Source organism: Odocoileus virginianus, chromosome 21 (assembly GCF_023699985.2).
Source record: "Odocoileus virginianus isolate 20LAN1187 ecotype Illinois chromosome 21, Ovbor_1.2, whole genome shotgun sequence".
NCBI lineage: Eukaryota > Metazoa > Chordata > Mammalia > Artiodactyla > Cervidae > Odocoileus > Odocoileus virginianus.
Window position 1 is genome coordinate 22,574,532 of NC_069694.1, and position 19,166 is coordinate 22,593,697.

General features: G+C 36.7%; 1 protein-coding gene across 2 annotated transcripts in view; it reads left to right on the forward strand.

Moving 5' to 3' along the window:
- Positions 1-19,166, forward strand: part of ADGRA3 (adhesion G protein-coupled receptor A3) — a 123,709-nt gene that overhangs the window by 44,750 nt on the left and 59,793 nt on the right. For both annotated transcript variants that reach the window (XM_020915663.2, XM_070452090.1), the window contains exons 3-7: positions 164-235; positions 4,258-4,329; positions 10,510-10,581; positions 13,374-13,534; positions 15,194-15,407. In XM_020915663.2, the coding sequence (XP_020771322.2) occupies positions 164-235; positions 4,258-4,329; positions 10,510-10,581; positions 13,374-13,534; positions 15,194-15,407 (591 nt within the window). The remainder of the gene's footprint in view (positions 1-163; positions 236-4,257; positions 4,330-10,509; positions 10,582-13,373; positions 13,535-15,193; positions 15,408-19,166) is intronic.

Genomic DNA, 19,166 nt, shown 5'->3' on the forward strand with positions numbered 1-19,166 from the left:
TTGCCACTTACTACTGGGCTGATTTTAGTTAGTCTGTTTGGCTTCAGTTTCTTCCCATTCCTTTTCCTATCATTGCTGTTTTCTGTATAGCAGGTAAGTGCAGTATGCCTAAATATTTCTTACAGTGTTGAGATGTAAGTAACTTTTATTTTGTCTTTAACAGGGACCTCCGAAACAATCTTATTAGTAGTATAGACCCAGGTGCCTTTTGGGGACTGTCATCGTTAAAAAGATTGTAAGTGTTTGAATTGCTGGCTTATGAATTTGAACCATTCCTTTTTAAGTAACTGTTAACCTACTTCAAACTTTAACATGATAAAAAAGTGGCTTTTTAATAATTTTTAGAAGTCCATCTAAGATAGAAAAGCAGACTATTTAAGTAGCTCAGAAGGCAGTTTATTTATACAGCAGTTTGATTTGTTGGTGGTAGATGGTTACATCCCTCTTATGGTAATAAAATCATTATGGTTGGCTTTGCCAGCGGGCATACTCTGTAGATGACTTTCAACTTATGAATGCATTTAAACAATCTATTGTAAATGCCCTAAAAATTGAGGCCTCTTTCTATTAGTGATTTAAAAATCTTGCCAATTTCCTATATATTTTATCTGTATGTTATTTCAAAACCTGTTTTGAAATATGTTATTTCAAGACCAGTTTTTATTACTTCCGAGACGAAGCACTCTTGCTTTCCTTATCGTATTCTGGTCACAACTACTTTGTGAGAGTGCTCATATTTTAGAGGTCACCCGGTGCTTTAGCCATGTGGACTGCGCCACTACCCTTGATTCTTTCTGAATGCATTTATTGAGTGCTGACTGCTTACTATGCTTGGACTTCCCCGGAAAAACTCACAGACTCCTAGGGGCAGATCGATAGTGAAAATGCATCCTAAATAAAAATAATATATTACTAATCTACCAGGGAGAGGAGGGACCATCTGAGATAGGAGTGACCTGCCATGAGAGCAGCCAGCCTTTCGACTTGACCTTGCTCCTGAGGGGTGGATGTGTGTTGAAGAATAACAGAAAGAGCACTGTAAGCCGAGTGGACACGTGTGAAAGAACAAATGCTTTGACCAAAGCATTAAGTAGAAAGGGGAAGAGAACATTGGAATGTAAGGTTAGTCAGGAAGAGACCAGGCTTTTGATGACCTCCTGCCATGTTGAAGAATTTCGAATCTTTTAGACAGTGGGGGACTGGCAAAACTTTTTCAGTATGGAGTTGACGTGATCAGATTAGTGACATCAGAGCTGCAGTGGCTCAAGCTGGGTTTAGACTTCAGTGAAAGTGTTATCAACGTATAGAGATGTCATTGAAGTGGAAAGACAGATCAGCATCAATTCAGTTAAACAAACATTTATCAAGTCCATCCTCTGTGCCCAGTAGTGAGCCAGCCTCCAGAGATACAAAGGGAACTAACTCAGGAACCCCTTGGAAGGTTTGCAGTCTAGTGGAATCATGTATACCAACCAAGATCTTGGATATGTGTTTGGAATATACTCCCAGAGAGATGGGCCAATAGCTGGTGTTCAGCTGTTACGGGTCTTTGAAGCTGTGGGGACTTGCCAGACTGACATAAGCAGGAGTGTGGACCAGGGCCATCAGCAGGCTACATGCATCTCCAGAAACAGTCCTTAGAGAGTGGAGGGGCAGCAGCTCGCTGAGCTTGATTTGTAACAGTGAGTCATTTTCTCTGTGCTTCTTACTAGGACAAACTGATGCCTAGTTTGGATGGAATGTGAGTCCTCACATAGGGAGAAGGAGTCGGAGTCTAGCTGCTAGAGCTGCCCTATCAAACTCTGGGGCTGAGGCCAAAGCATTTTTGTTTCAACTGTCCCTCCTGGTGATTATGATGCTAAAGCTGGAGAATTACTAGAACTAGTTTTTGCAAGGGGAGGGAGGAGTGTGGTGTCATGGCCAGACAAGTCCACTTATTCTCTCCTTCTGTGATCCACGTGACTGTCCATGTTCTGTTTTCTGGTAATTGGGAGCTTAATATGATAATATCTGCACATTGAGGGAGGGATTGAAGGAAACTTGACTCTTAATAAAAAGCAGCTTCATCAGGATCTTCCAAGGATACTGCAAAATATCCTATGTTCTCCATCAGTTCTTTATCCTTCAGTAAATAATTTTTCACATATTGCGATCCAAAATAAAATTAAAATTTTCTTGTTCAGTAGCACTTAATTTAATTACCCTGATTGTCCCAGATGTTGCCTTGGCATTTTTTCATTGCATTACACATTAAGTAGTCTTTGGTGTTCATGCCTAGGAAGGTAATTGTCATTTATAATCTTCCCACTAGAAAATTCGTTCTTAATTCTAAACAGCTAACTTGGCATACAGCTTGCACGCTGAGAGAGTTCTATATGAAAACTCAATGAGATAGAAAGGTATTCTGCTAGTCACTTCTTAACTACAGGCACTTTTTCCTATGAGGCCTTAAATCATTCAGTTGTGCATCTCACTCAGCAACCACATATAAAGTGTTTTTGTAAGTGTCCCGTGCCTTTGCCTTTATTTTATAGATAATTTGGATCAGGAAGATTAAGTCAGTGGCTTTCTGAAGAATAAACTACCAGAAGTAGGTAAAACCTAGACCCATTCAGTTTCTCTTTTGCTTTATCAACAAAATTCAAGCTGATTCTCAATTCAAATGAAAACTCATTATCAGTACCTAAATTCCATTTTAAATAGGTATAGCTATAATGAAATTGTTTCCCAAAGAATCAATGGTAATTACACCATTTAAAGCTCAGAACTGAGACAAGATAATGAATAGAGCCCAGAAATGCTTGTTTAAGCAACACTTCACAAGATGATGCCTCATTTTCTTAAATAGTAAAGCCCAGAAATAGAAGGAAAATCAGCCAGAATAAAGAAAAGTCCCACACGATTAAATACTTAACTTTAATATTCTGAGGAGCTAGAGCATAATGAATGTAGATAAAAACTTGGATTGCTTAAGATTTTTTTTTAAATCAAAAGTTGCCCTAAGAAAGGGGAAACAAGGCTATGAAATTTTTGAATACTAGGGGATACCTAAACTAGCTGTCAAAATACCTAAAGGAAAAAATTAATGAGTCGGTACTGAATTCAAATATGAAGTCTTCGTAATTTCTATCAGACTGATACCTTCCCCCCCCATTACCAAGTGTATAATTTAGAATCTGACAGTTTTAGTTTAGAAACGGTATAAGTCTCTAAAGAGTAACTCAGTGAATATGTCCTGCTCTATTACAGAGAATAATATGGACACTGAAGAAAATATGATAAAAATATTTTTTAAAGTTTGGCTTAGAAAGCTTGTTTTACTTCTTTTATTGAAATTAAAAATGACCAATAATCCCAAATCTTAACAACTTATAAAAACAAAGATTCATTGTTTGAGGGCTTCCATACTAAATCCACTGATGGGAAATGATGAAAGCTATGCTCTCTTATTTGAAGAAATAGTCAATTATCTCCTAATTAAAATAAATCTAATTGAAGTGTAAAAGTGTGTTCACTGTGCTTTGGTATGAAGAAGTATAGTGTAGAAAGAAGAAAATACTAAAATTATTACAGAGAAAAGGAAAAAAGTTACATACATTGAGGAGGAGAAAAAAAATGATTTCAAAGTAGCATTTGATAGGAACTGTAAGAAGTTTAGGAGTGACTGAAAAAAAAATGGGCCATTACCTAGATATTGTTATAAAGTAATTTGGCTTGGAGCCTAAATGACAGATCTGTAAAGTAAAAGCTAACTCAGTTGTTTTTTCATTACAGTCAAAACTTCTGAGTATTTAAGGAATGAAGTTAGCATTAAGTTTCACTTGTTCTTGAGGAAATAAAAGTTTTGGCATTGTGATAATGTACCCTTTTACCCATTGTCTCTTGGATGTTGCCTTATATCAGCCCTATTCCCTAACTTACCCAGAGTGATTAGCTGTGTATATCATCACAGGCAGTAAGATAGATTGAGTCTCATTTTTACTACTTCGGTTTTATCTTGAGTCATTTTACAGGAGTAAATGCTTTAAATATCGAGGGCACTGTAATTAAACAGCTTTTAGTTTGTATGTGCCAGAAGTAAGTGAAAGCAAGGATTATTTCTTCTCTCAGTGCTGCACTTGAGATAAGTGAATATTTTAGAGATGCTTAAAAGAAAAGTCTTGTGTGATACTTGGGTGCCATTCTTGAATATCAAATGTATGAAACCTTCATTAACCAAAAGAACTAATTGAAGATACTTTTTCCCTTTCTTCTTAGGGATCTGACAAACAACCGAATAGGGTGTCTGAATGCAGATATATTCCGAGGACTCACCAATTTGGTTAGGCTGTAAGTACTTCTGTCTTTCGTATTATAATACAAGGAAGCATTTGAACCAGTACCCAAATTTTTATGAGCACTTATATGTTTAACATTAAAATAGCAACTGTAGAAGTTATAGAACTGGTAGGGGGATAGTTCAGTTCAGTCGCTCAGTCGTGTCCTACTCTTTGCGACCCCATGGACTGCAGCATGCCAGGCTTCCCTGTCCATTACCATCTCCCAAAGCTTGCTCAAACTCATGTCCATCGAGTTGGTGATGCCATCCGGCCATCTCATCTCTGTCATCCTATTCTCCTCCTGCCTTTAACCTTTCCCCGGGAAAGATTGACGGTAGGGGATAAGGAGCTGGAAATTTAATCATGGAGATATAGTGTCATCAGAATATAATAATGCATTACATCCACTGCTCCACACGTACGTGCACACACGCAATGTAGTATATACCCTAGAGAATAGGTCCATATTGAGACACATGATCAAAAGCTTTGATGGTTTGGGAAAATTCTTTGAAGAGGTGAATCTTGAGCTAATGGTCCAGATCTTTAGAAAGGAAAAGAAGTCATGCAAATGATACAGGGAGGTAGAAATCAGAGCGAGGACAGTTTGTCAAGGCGAAGGCAGATAGTCTTATGCATAGATTGACCATTTAAGTCACTCCTCTGACTTTGTGGTTATAGGTGACCTGTTGAGCTTTTCTGTTTTTCATCTATACGATAGGATTAATAGTACCTCAAAGTTACTATAAGGATTAATTAGCATTTGAATTATCTATAATTTATTTGTTATAATTTGTATCTAACATAAATGGAGAACTTTGTGTATACCATCAAATATGTTTTAGTTTTATGTTAAGAATCTGAGAGTAACTAGAAATGAGGACAGTTACCTGTAATAGAGCTTTATACAAGAGTGTATGAAAGACAGACTGAAGCTTAGAACTGATTCAATCCTAGGAGGCCGCTGGTGATGTGGGGAAATGGCATGAATCATGATTTAGAGAAGAGCAATCTGGAAATAGAGTGCAGCATGCAAGGCAGGATTTTGAGGTAGAAGTTCTAGTTCTGAGATGGCCTGTGCTTGGCTCTTTCTCTTTGTAGCTTTTTAGTATGTTTCATCTGTTTTGTTCAAGTTAACTTTGAAGAGACCTTGTGGGCTCAAGTACTGAGATGATCTCCTCTCTGCAGTAAGCGAGGGGTCTCACTTGTCAGAACAGAACAAAGTACTCCTGCTTCTCAGCCAGCAAGTTGTATTTCTCAGAGTGCCCTTTAGCTCTGGGGGAAAGATAGATGGCCCAAGTATATGTTTTTAAATAAAAGATTGATTTGGTGTACAGCTTTACTCATTGCTAGAAATCAGTTAAATCTATTATGGTTTTCTTTTTTTGTAACTGGATTACAAACAGTTTTGTTTCAGTGCTTTTATTATCTCGAGATTTTTTTATTTTTAGTTTTGAGGAATATGTAAAAATTGGCAACCTGAGGCATTTATGGAGAAAAATTTGTTATGTTTTTGAGTAGTGATGAATCAAATAGTGAAAGAGGGAATCTGAAGTTTACCCTTTTCTTGACTTTAGTTCCAAATGGATTTACAGCTTTGGTCTAGGGATTTTTGACCCAACAACAAAAGTTCTTAAGGCAAAAGTGTTGTTTTGGACATTACATTAAAGAAGGTTACTATACACTTACTTTTTTGTTTTTGCCTCCTGCCTTAAAATATAATGTTTTTGCAAATTTTAAAGCCTGGATTGTCTCTTACATTTTTACCAATTCTCTGATACCTGTTGTGAGAGTTTACAGGATGTAGAACATAATGGACATATATCCAGGTGAATCATTAAAATGTAGAAATAATACTACCAAGTTTCCTGCTTTGTGGTTGATTGAGATAATTTTGTAGTCCATGTAATAGCAGATGATAGCCCTCTTAAATGCAACAGTATGGTACATATAGAACCATACCTGACATATCCTTTAAATACTGTTCTAAGAAAAATTAAGGTTTCCCGCCTGGCTCATTGGGTAAAGATCTCCTGCAATTCAGGAGACCCGGGAGACATGGGTTCAGTCCCTGAGTCGGGAAGATCCCCTGAGAAGAAAATGGCAACCCACTCCGGTATCCTTGCCTGGAAATGTCCATGGACAGAGGAGCCTGGTGGTCTACAGTCCATGGGTTGCAAAGAGTCGGACATGACTGAGCGACTGAACTGAAGAAAAATTAGCAGTACTAAACATAAACACATAAGAAAAATTAGCAGTTGTGGCAGCTTCTTAACATCCAGGAGTGCGCTGCAGTGGAGTTGCTCGTGATCATTTGGGGGGACATAGTTCTCGAGCATTGGATCAGGAACCTTTGGATGGATGTTCTGTGTCCGCACAGCTATCTGGGCGCGCTCAGCCAGGTTGTGTGTTGCCTGTAAAGGCTGAGAGCATTTGGTATTTCAGATATGGAGAATAGCATCTTCATCCTAGCAAGTGGAAAGAGAGTCTGATTAGTTAAGGGACAGGCAGTACATTTTTAGGTTAGGAGTCACAGAAGCTCTGTTGCTACTGTTTCCCGCCCTGCAGAGTAAACGTGCAAAAGAAGTCGGTCTAGAGCAGATGACTGTTCTAGCTCTTTCCTCTGCTGCCTCTTCAGCTCAATTCTGTGGGTTACCCTGGAACTTTGGACCCTCAGACTGACTTGGCCTCTTAGCCAGGGAGCCTGGAAACCTTGGCAGAAGGCCTGTAGCGTTCCCGCCCAGACCTCTCATTGTACTGAAACAAGTCTGGGCTTTGGCGATTTAGTGTAAAAATTGAAAAATGACTTTGTAAAAATACGTCATAGTGTTCAGTGGACTTGGGTGTGGTAGGTAAATTGACTGAATCTGTGTATTGATCTCTGCCTTTATTGATGGAGAAGTTCTGGGAAGTGAAGCCATCCTCCCAGAGGTTCCCACTGTAACCCTGGGAATAACTGACAGAAAAAAGATGGAACTAATAATGGACTTCGGTGAAGTCTCTGTCCTTCACTTAGGAAGTTAGCTTGCAGAGTAGCTGTTAGGAGATTTAAAAAAAAAATCAAAACTTTCCTTTTAACTTTCCTTATGAATTTTGATCAATTTAAAACCTGTGTTTTCCCCCTAAGAATTATACCTTTAATATTTTTCTGTCAGTTGAGTGATATTTATAAGAACTTCCTTTCTATAATTTAAAAATTATTGATGTTGTTAAGTAATAAAACCATATAGAGAGGTATGCAGGAAAAGCTAAATTTCCCCTTCATCTCTTCAAACACACCCCTCTGAGATAGCATATACTGTCCAGTGTATATATTCTGATTTTTCTGTTGCCACTGCAAATGTATAGGCATCCACACAGGGCTTTAAAAATGTGCTCTACTCTGGACTTGCCTGGTGACCCAGTGGTTAAGACTTCACCTTCCACTTCAGGGGGAATGGGTTCGATCCCTGGTTGGGAAGTTAAGATCCCACATGCCTTCTGACCAAAACCCAAAACATAAAATAGAAACTGTATTGTAACAAATTCTGTAAAGACTTTAAAAATGATCTACATCAAAAAAAAAATTTAAGAAGTGTGTTCTACTTGACAATTTACTTTAAAAAAATTTACCAAGGTATGGGTATCTTTTTAGGAGAATATTTTTAAGTAGAATACCATTACCTTTTCCGGAGAACGTTTTTGTTCATGCTTCTGACTGGCTAACGGAGTACTCCGCAAGTCTAGGGCAGCATGCTGTGCCTAGTCGCTCAGTTGTGCCTGGCTCTTTGCGACCCGGTGGACTCCAGCCCTCCAGGCTCCTCTGTCCATGGGGATTCTCTAAGGCAAGAATACTGGAGTGGGTTGCCTCGCCCTCCTCTGAGGGATCTTCCCAACTCAGATTGAACCCAGGTCTCCCACACTACAGGCGGATTCTTTACTGTCTGAGCCATGAGGTAAAGAACAGTATGATTTAGTTATTCCTGGGTGAAAGGAGGTACTGTTTGATTCATCACCTCCTCCTTTAATAAGTCTGCCCTGGTAAACATGCCTGTATATACACAGATGCTGCATCATATCAATTTAACTCACAGGAATGCAAATATCTATTTAACAAGAAGTAAATGAAAATTAAGTGAGAGAGTAAGAAACAGCATGAGTGGGAGTGGGTGGGTAATTCACCTCTCACTCCATCTAGTGAGCTGTGTTAGGACACGAGATAGTGACTTTGCTGTGAGCATTGTCATTCTCAATTCCATGATGCTTTTTTTGGTGTAAGTATCTCAGAGTTGGAATGTGATTTTAATGTTTAAAAGTATGTGTGAATTTTTATGGTCATCAGCCAATTACTTCACTTGATGTCTAGCCAAACAGTAGTTTGTTCCAACACTGGAGGAAAAATTGGTTTGTGTTGGGATTTACTGGGAGGATGGCATGTCTTTCTCCAATGTGATTCCTTCCTCAGTGATTTCCAAGGAAAAACAAATTAATATACCTAATAATTACCATAAAGTTACCTAGCAATTAGAATCTAATGGTTCCTGTAAGATACAGTCGTTTTGTTTATACTTAAATCCTATACTTGTAGTATATATTTTTATTTCCAACTACTACAGACTCTTTCAGACATTTAAAAAAAAATTACAGATAATTGTACAAGGAATCTCCGTGTACCCATCAGTCAGTTTCAGCACTTAGCAACTCATAGCCTATCTTGTTTTAGTTCCACATCACATTTATCTTCCCACCTACATTATTTACGGTAAATCCCAGTAATTTTATAATTTCACATAGGGTACCTTGATAAAAGTACAGTTGTTCATTTTGATTACGTCCAGGTTACTTTCTTAAAATGTTATGATTTGTACTCCGTCAGCCGTAATACCCTTTTCAGAATCCATATTCAGTATTCACCTTGATAGGCTAAAAAAGAAAAAGGCATTGCTTTCATGATTCTTTTAATGTGCAAGTATTCTTTTTATTTTTTAAGTTCCTTGGCAATTCTTTTATGAAGGTCAAAATTATTTTGCCCAGCCTCTTTTCTATTAAAAAAAAATCCTAAGATATATGTAAAATGAATTCAGTAGTGGTTTTACTGAAGTCCATTATATACTATTTTTGAGAGATTGGTGTTTGTGCGGTGTTTAGTCTTCCCATACAGAAATATGTCGTTGCAGGTGTCATGGAAATAGCTGACCTCTTCTCCCTTCAAGATTCCCTCTCCCCACTGGGGAATCCTTCCACCCAGTTGTCACTTTCTTCCACACTTAAAGGATTTAACTCAGCCTCTGGAGGAGAGGCAGGCCTCCTTGCAGGTCTCAGGACTTCTTCCTTGAGAATTCTAGGTCCAGACTATAACATTCTTGATACTATAGCAGGCACTGAACAGATCTTGTGGTGGTTGGGTCATGCTGCTGTTTTCCTGGGGCCCGTGGTAGCACCTCCTAAAGCTGGGGTCCATATTCTGAACAGCCAGCCACTGCAATTGAGCACTTTCTGTATACCCTGGCTTGCTACTGGCTGCCAGAGGTACCCAAGTAAGTAAGACACACAAGTCCTTTCTGTCCTGGAGCTTATGAAAGTTGAGCATGGAAGAAATCACAAAAAATGATTTGTTGAAACTACTCATATAGTAGCATAAGGTGTTCTATAATTTATAGCAAACTCTGCAAGCCTTTATGTACTTATTAAAGCCACGATACATGGGGAAACCGGAGAGGTTAAGTAATCTGCCCAAGGGCAACACTGAATTCTATCCCAAGTCTTTGATTAAACCCTGGACCCATTTCACTCTTCCGATATTTTTAGTGGCTGGCTGTCAGCTGCTGCTGGTTGTTCGTACCATCCTTTTCTTTGTTTTTTAATTTTTGTTTCCTTAAATGAAACTGAGTGAACTCCTGAAGAGCAGTTCTAGTTGCAATGAGAGCATGATTAAAAATCAGGTTCAGGAAGGTAACTTGGAGGTTCTACATGTTATTTAACAGAAAAATCCTTATCCAGCAGTAATTTTAAGTAATGTTATGTATTGCTTTATATAAGGTTAATTTTCTTCTTCAACTTTGGAGAAAATATTTATTAGATATTTCTTTCTATGAGATTTAAAACAACTTTCGTAACTTCTTAATAACAGTATTTAATGATAGGATGTTTTAGGAAATATAAAATGATATATAATTGTTTGCCTTTCTTACAGTGATTTCCTTTTTTCCAGAAACCTTTCAGGGAACTTGTTTTCTTCATTATCTCAAGGAACTTTTGATTATCTTGGCTCATTACGATCTTTGTAAGTAAGAATTTTTTCTTCCTGTTTTTGTAAATGTATCTTAGTGTCTGAAAATTAAAACAGTTATTATATGGCTTAAGAGACTTCATGGGAAAATCTTGTGATTTTGCAGTAATTAGAATATCACTTGAGAGTTTGCATTCACATTGAAAAACATACCATACACCTTAATAATGTGTGTCAGGAAAAAAATAATAATAATGTGTGTCAGGCTAGAGCAACCATTTTCTTCTTAGAATACTCTTATCTCTCTAATTCATATTTAAACAGGTTGGTAATTTTTTTCTTTGTGTTTCCAAATTAGAAAATATTTTGTTTACCTAATTAAATCCCCAAAGTATAAAATAAGCCTCCCTTCTTATGAAGAGTTTATAGTTAAGACTTATGTTGTGCTTTGAGAGCTTTCATGGTGGCTTACATGGTAAAGAGTCTGCCTGCAATGCAGGCGACTTGGGTTTGATCCCTGGGTCGGGAAGATCTCCTGGAGAAGGAAATGGCAACCTGCTCCAGTATTCTTGCTGGAGAATCCCATGGACAGAAGAGCCTGGAGAGTCTCAGTCCATGGGGTCACAAGGAGTCAGACACCACTGAGCAACTAACAATTCACTTCATGTTATGCTTTAGAGATTAATTTTATCCTGTGACTCCATCCCCAAACTGAATTCACAACTTATTACTGATATTTTTGGTCATGCTACATAGAATGCTTGCTTTATGAAGTCAGTGTATGGTCATACTTACACAGTTCTCTGTGGCTTTAAAATTGGCTGAGTTTTTTTTTTTACACCCAAAACCAGTTTTGTTAAATGAGAGATAAGATTGTCTAGGAGTTACTTTTGAAGCTTACTGTATTTTCAGATAGACCTTAATATGTCTCAAAGCATAACTTTTATTGATTCCTATTGGAATTACGTTAAATACAATGGTTTTTCAAATTTTTATTGCATATGACATACAGACTTGAGTCTCTTTTTCCAGTGAAAGATGTCTTCTCTGCGAGATGCCTGTTTGATGTATGCTCACTTCTTATCTTTCTTCCCTTCCCCGCCCCTTTCTTTTTCCTTTCCCTGCCTTCCTCTTCATCTTTAGTTTTGTAAATTTATCATTTCAGTCTCATTTAGCATCTTTCATTGGAATAAAGCCAATAGGTTAGGTGCTCAAGGGGCTCCTCACCATCATGGCAGACATATGTATGTACTTCTAGAATCCCTGCATCAAACTTTTTTTTTTCCTGTTTTTAAATTTAAATTTAATTTTTATTTTTAATACCCAAAGTATTTTTTTTTATTGAGGTATACCTGATTAGCAATGTTGTGATAGCCTCAGGTGAACAGTGAAGGGACTTAGCCATACGTATACACGTGTCCATTCTCCCCAAACTCCCCTCCCATCCAGGCTGGCACATGACATTGAGCAGAGTTCCATATGCTCTACAATAGGTCTTTGTTGGTTATCCATTTAAAATATAGCAATATGTACATTACCTTCCCAAAGTCCTTAACTATTCCTTCCTCCCAGCAACCATGAGTTCTGTTTTCTAAGTCTGTAAGTCTCTTTGTGTTTTGAAAGTAAGTTCATTTGTATCATTTCTTTTTAGATTTCACAATAAGGGATGTCATGCGATATTTCTCTTTCTCTGAGATAGTATTTGACAGCTAATATTTTCACATGCTTAAAAACTTGCGATCATTTTTCAGATCAAAGTAAAAGCCACTAACTTGGCACAGTGAACAAGGCTTTGGATCATCTCGTTCCCTGATCTCAAGTCCAGTCAAGTCCTCCTCTTCCATAGTAATCCTCAAAGATGCCAGGCAGACATGCTGCTTCTGCCTTAGGGCCTTTGCAGTTATGGGGCCCTTTGCCTGGAAAACTCTTCCACCCAGTATCACCCATGGCTCTGGGACTTCCCTGGTGGTCCAGTGGCTAAGAGTCTGTGTTCCCATTGCATGGGGCCTGGATTCAGTCCCTAGTCAGAGAATTAGCTCCCACATGCCACAGCTAAGAGTTGTGGCTCCTGCACCCTGCATCAAACTCTTATCTGGCCTTTTTGGTACTACTAACGCTCTTACCCAGAAAACTGCTTTTTAGTGAAAACATCTCCTTTTAGTGGGCTTATGTCAGCCATTTCTGTGAAGTTTAGAAATAAAGACTGCAAAAATGATCTGACTTTTGAAACCCTAGATAGCAGGAATGTAGGAAGTATTTTCATGCAAAAGTTGAGCAAAATTGTCAGTGTTTATAAAAGATAAACTCACCAGAAGGTGGTTCTTAGGAATTAGAAGTTAGTCATCGTAGTCAGACAAACAGAATGTGACCATGCGAAGCAGTCATATGTTGTTTTATGCTGTCAGAATTGGCAGAGTTTGCAGACATTTAAGCCAAGAACATGGCGGTGATGCTGGAAGAAATGGGGAAAGCTTCAGTTTCCAGTAATAGTGCCACAAACTTGATGACAAATCCATAGAAGTTTGATAGCCAAGAGGAATGTGGATGTGATATTCCAGTACCCTGGGCTTCAGAAATGTGTTTCATAGACGAAGAATCGACTTTGTTCACATACCATCTTTGATTGAAAGCAGAGTCGGTCCAGGATCAGGTGGGAAGGGATCTTGGGGTCAGACATTCGACATCATCTCACTGGGAAGGAAACCACAGCCAGTTGATGGTACAGTATGTGCTCTCGGAGAGATTGAGCAGCTGTGTGCTTCCACACAAAGACTGAGCCAATGTAAAGCAAAAGTGCAATTTAATTCACTTACCATCCTGTCTAAATTGCATTTTGTGTGCTGCAGAGAATTTCAGACTGAGTATCTGCTGTGTGATTGTAACATACTGTGGATGCACCGCTGGGTAAAGGAGAGAAACGTCACGGTGCGGGACACGCGGTGTGTTTATCCCAAGTCTCTTCAGGCCCAGCCGGTCACAGGTGTGAAGCAGGAGTTGTTGACATGCGGTAAGGAAGAAAAACCGAGAAAGGGTCAGCTGTGTTTTACTTGCTGCCATGTGCTTCCTGACAAACTTCAGAATTCTTCTTATACATTGGAACTGATTGTAGCCATCAGTCTTCATGAATTTGATAATATTTAGTTTTTGTCAACAGTTAAGTCAGTTGGATTAAAAAATGTTTTTTTCAATTGGCATTTAAAGTTCTTAGGTTCTGAACAGCTTTCTTAATGAAATTCAATTTCAGTAAATAGTATAGATCTTCATACTTTCTAATAGCAAATCAGTAATTTGTTGATAGTACTAGAATCTCAGGATGCAATCATGCATTTTATTGATAGGGTATGAATTGATAACAGCCTTTTTGAAGGGTGGCTTGGCAGTATATATCACTATTCTTAAGGAATCGATACAACTTGATATAGCTAATTTTGCATGTAGGGCTTAATTCTTCAGAAATCATCAGCTTCTGTGTAAATCTTCAGATTTTGTATATGAACATATCTTAAATTCTGAAAAATATAGGGCATTGGTTTACTTATGACAGTCCATTCAATGAAATAGCGTAAAGCTGTTAAATCATGATTTTCAAGAATATCTAAAGACTTGAGGGAAATAATACATTTACCATGTGTTTAATGAAAAACAAAACCCAGAGAAAACAAGAAACAGTCCTTAAAATGATAGAGGGAGGTTCTAGTTTTGTCTCTGTGCTTGGAAATAAACAACCCTATCAGTTTTTTCCTTTTATTGTCATCATTATTGTTGTTGTTTCACATGTGAAGTGTGCTCATGGAATTAAAGTTTTATGAAAAGAAATAATGTATACACATATGAAATCACCTTGGTGTATACTTTAAATATCTTATAATTTTGTCAATTATACCTCCATAAAGCTGGGAGGAAAAAATGAAAAAGCTAAAAGAAAAAAAAAACAACATACTTACATTCTTATCAGTCATAGGTAGCTAACATCAAAGATACCTTGGTATACATATCAATTTTCTACCTTTTTATTATGTTTTATCCAAAATACCATACTCTGTTATTTTGTATTGTTTTTAAACTTGAAATAATGTAAACTTAATTCCTCATCTTATTGATATGAAAGATGCATACCAATTCATTTATTTATATATATATGTGTGTGTGTGTAGCCATAACTTTTATTTTTTCATTATAGGGATATAGCCACAATAATTTCCTTATTACTGCATATATAGGTTGTTAATTTCTCACTCCATAAACATGAACAAGATGAATTTCCTTACATACATCTTTACATATTAGCTATTTAGGATAGCTTGCTACTAAAAGTAGAATTATTGTGTTAGACAGAGACTGAATATTTTAAAGGTTTTTGGTGAGCCAAGATATTTGTGTACGTTTTTGCATATGTACTTTAAGATTTCTCTTTTATTTTTCTTATTGGAAAGAAATATATCAGCTTTGTAAAAGTGACATGAAATGGTTTAATTTTAATTTTATTTAATGGTGTTTTCATCTTGGATCCTCTTAATTCAGCAACATCTTTGTTGATGGTAAAACCAGAATGCTGGTTATTGAGGAATGTGTTCTTCCGTTTTTAAGATTTCAATTAGAACTTCTATAAGTTCTGTAGTGTGAATATAGGATTTGTTTACTGAGTCTTTTACTCCACTGTCTCCAGATCCTCCCCTTGAATTACCATCTTTCTACATGACTCCGTCTCATCGTCAAGTTGTATTTGAAGGAGACAGCCTTCCTTTCCAGTGCATGGCGTCATATATCGATCAAGACATGCAAGTGTTATGGTATCAGGATGGGCGAATAGTCGAAACTGATGAATCGCAAGGTATCTTTGTTGAAAAGAACATGATTCACAACTGCTCATTGATTGCAAGGTAAGCTTTTTTAGATGAGGAATTGTCTCTGTAGATTTTGTTTATCATCTCAGGAATTGTAATGTTTAGTTGAAATTTAATATTTTACCTTTTTGCATTTAAAAAGCAAATGTCTGACATTTCTTTTTCTGATTGTTATTTATTTTCAAAAGTTAAATAGCCATCTTCTCCATCTAGTTTTGGAGGAGAAAAAAGCATAAGGTAGAAGGGAAACACTTTATAAGTTGGAGATATTTTGTTTAAAGTTTTAAGAGGAAAAAATGTAAACTTTTTTTTTTTAACCAAGCTTAATTTCCAATGATTTCCTGCTGCTATTAATAAGCTCGGAATTTCACTTTTAGGAATCACCTAATTTTTACTGTCTTATGACTAATGTTGTATTTTAAGATACTGCCTTTTTTCATCCTGTTAGTATAAAACAGTATACCACCTGTTAACCTCATGTTTGGTGCAAGCTCCACAGTAGTTAGTTCGAATGAAGTTAAAGTACAAAAAACAGGATAAAAATAAAAATGTTATCACTCATTGTATTTTATTTTGGTGATATGTTAATCTGCAGGCATTGAATTTTCTCTTTCCTTCTTTCTGCCTCTGTCTCTGAGTATCTCTCCAAGCCTTTTCTGTGTTTTTTTCTTTCCTTTTTATCAATTTGATGACGTTAGACCTCAACTTGAATATTTAAGTATAGAGCTATAATTTCTCAACTTTCTACTGAGGCACTTTATGTAATATTACAAAAGTACCATGAAAAAACAACCAAAAAACTAATAGTTCTCTGAGTTTAGACTCAGGTCTAGGAATTTTGAGGTTTGAATATTGTATTTCATAATTTCTCTTTCTCTTCTGAGATTTCCTTAGAAGCAGATTTTGATTTATGTCTTTGAACTTTTATAGTAGAAACCCTTAAATCCTTGCCTCTTATTTTAGTATCTGGGTCACATGGGGGTCATCACCCTGCTTATTTTTTATGAATATGGTTTATATTTTCTACTTTAAAAAGTATTATTTCTATGTCTGGTAATGTGGGATTGTATCCTAGATATTGTGAATGATTTGCTGTGGAGAAGCTGACAAACTACACCTTATGGGACAAATCTAGCCTGTGAATTTTTTTTTTATAGTTTTAAATAGTTACCTTTCAAATGGTTACACAGATACCTTCAGTATTACTTCTTGGTCAGCAAAACCTGAAGTATTTACTTTGTGGCCTTCAAAGAAAATGTTTGCTGAACCCTGACTCTGGATTCTTTTGTATTCTTCTCAAAGACAGCTGATTTTGTTTCATTGAGCAATTAACTTTCGGTTAAGCTAAAACTCCTAGATCTGGCTTTTGTATGGTAGGCAGCCACTGAAATCTGCGTGGTGTTTGCCCTGTCTGCATGTAGGTCAGGGATCAGTTAAAAACTGGGTAAATTGTACATGTACAAGTTTGGGCTTTTAGCCAGGCTCCTTTCACCTCAGTCCTTTGATTTTTCAACCACTCAGATTTTGAGTTTCTATTTGAATAATGCCTGCCCTTGGGCAAAAGTCATTAAAAAAAATTTCCTGGTTACTCCCCAGTGCCAATCTCCTCTTCCTAAAGTCAGTTCCTCTTTGGCTTCTACTGGTTTTGGATCACTTACCATGTGTTCAGATAGTTGCCGTACTGTAGTTTGTCTGCAGCTTACAGCTGTTAATTGTAGGGAGTGTGGTTTGATAGGAACCAAGAAAGGACTGGCAGTCCACTCCAGTGTTCTTGCCTGGAGAATTCCGCAGACAGAGGAGCCTGGAAAGCTGCAGTCCATGGGGTCGCAAAGAGTCGGACATGACTGAGCGACTTCACTTTCACTTTCACAACAGTAAAGCTTTAAAAATGTAATAGAACTCTTGTCTGAATAAAAGCTTTAATTTATTTTTTAAAATTTTACTGCAGTTAATTTATAGTGCTGTGTTAATTTCTGCTATAGAGCAAGGTGCCTCAGTTATATATATATATATGAATATACTTTTTCAGATTCTTTTCCATTATGGTTCATCACAGGATATTGAATATAGTTCCAGGAGCTTCAAGCTTGGCTTCTTAAATTTTGTAACAAGTAACTGGATTTACTTTATAAATTCATTTCTGTAAGTCATGTTTAACTTAATCTAAATTCCTTTAGCATTAAAAAAGAATTAATTCAAAGGATAGTAACTTCGCATAACATTTTTTTGTTGGTAGTAATACTTACCAAAGTGAAAATCTTTCACATGAAGACTGGGAAGTCCTTTACCCGGAGTTAGCTATGATAGAAAGTTGGAGGAGAAGGAAATATGTGGTTATTGGATTGGTTAACTTCATAGACCTCTTGATTCTTCATTGGTCTTTGCATGTCGTTGGGCCTTCATTAGTTAGAATTGGAGTTTGTATTTGTACTGCACGCTGAAACTGAAGCTACCCCCTTGTCCTTAAGTCTCCTAACGTGTTGTGTTGAGGATTCTTGAAAAGTTTATTCTGCTAATTGGTTTTAGACATTGAAGGTATTGCTGGAAGTTATCTTTAAATAATGTTAGGACCATTTCCCCGGAGGGTGTGCTGACATGCTCTGGGATACTGCGGTGAGTGTACAGAGGTGCTGCGGGGTATTTTGAGTGTTTGAGCATAGTGATAACTGGACATTTGTGGACATCTCACAGCTACCAGCTCCAGGCAGTTAGGGTGCTGATGTTACATCATGCTGCATCCCTTTCGTTTGTGTCATATCTTAGATACTGGTATTTTGACAATTACTATGGTGCAAATCAAGTACTGTATGAAAATCATTTTGGAACAAGAAATAGAGATATCATTGTCTGATCTGTATCTGATTAATTTTGGAGTGCTCAGTAAGCATGCATAACTCATTAGGAAGCAATTGTGATTATGTAAGAATGAAATATTTATTAAAAAAAATTTTTTTAATGGCTACTAAGGTATTAGGACGTATATACACAGTTTTAGGATTTCGTATAGTCATTGCAATCACCATAGGTGTTTCTTTTAGGCTGGGGCACTGTGAAAGTTATTTTAGTTATGAAGGTACCATGAACTGAGAAAATATGGGGACTTCTGGTTTAGAGAATGCTTTTTATTGCCCAGAATTTTTATATACTTTTTCCTGGTTCAGTAGAGTCATATAAAGTAGAATTCTAGTTGACAGAGTTTTGGTTATTTAAATTTAATGTCAAACTCTTCTGTGTCATTTTACCTTGAATATATTTATTTCAATGTGTTAATTTGTTTAACTTGGTAAAGATGATAAACATTTTATTTGGTTCAGAATCACAGTCCCTCAAAGTCTTTATTAGAGCATTTGTTGTTGTGTAAGCCATTAATGATTTAAGAAGCTACAAAAATGTGTATTAACTTTAAGACATTCTTTAGTGAGTTAATTAAAATGATACATGCTTTTTGTGTAATGATTTATCTGTATCTACATAAAAGCAAAGTATAGTAGATCATGTTGGGTGGAATAAAGGTTAATTGAAGATTCTGCCATTTGCTCTTTAATTAATAGGTTTTATATTAGAGAATTATGATGTCATCTTGAAAGTTGAATTTTCTGACAGCTCTTCAGAAATATAGCTGTTATTATAAGTTGAAGTATACTTTTAAATGAAAAGATACTTTTTTAAAAGCCTTAATTGGTAATTTATTAAATCTTTTTAGAGACTTGATAGCTTTTCGCCCCTTTTCCATATTTCATTTTAAATATTAATTACACATTTTATATTATTCTCCTTCATGCTTGAATATTTTCC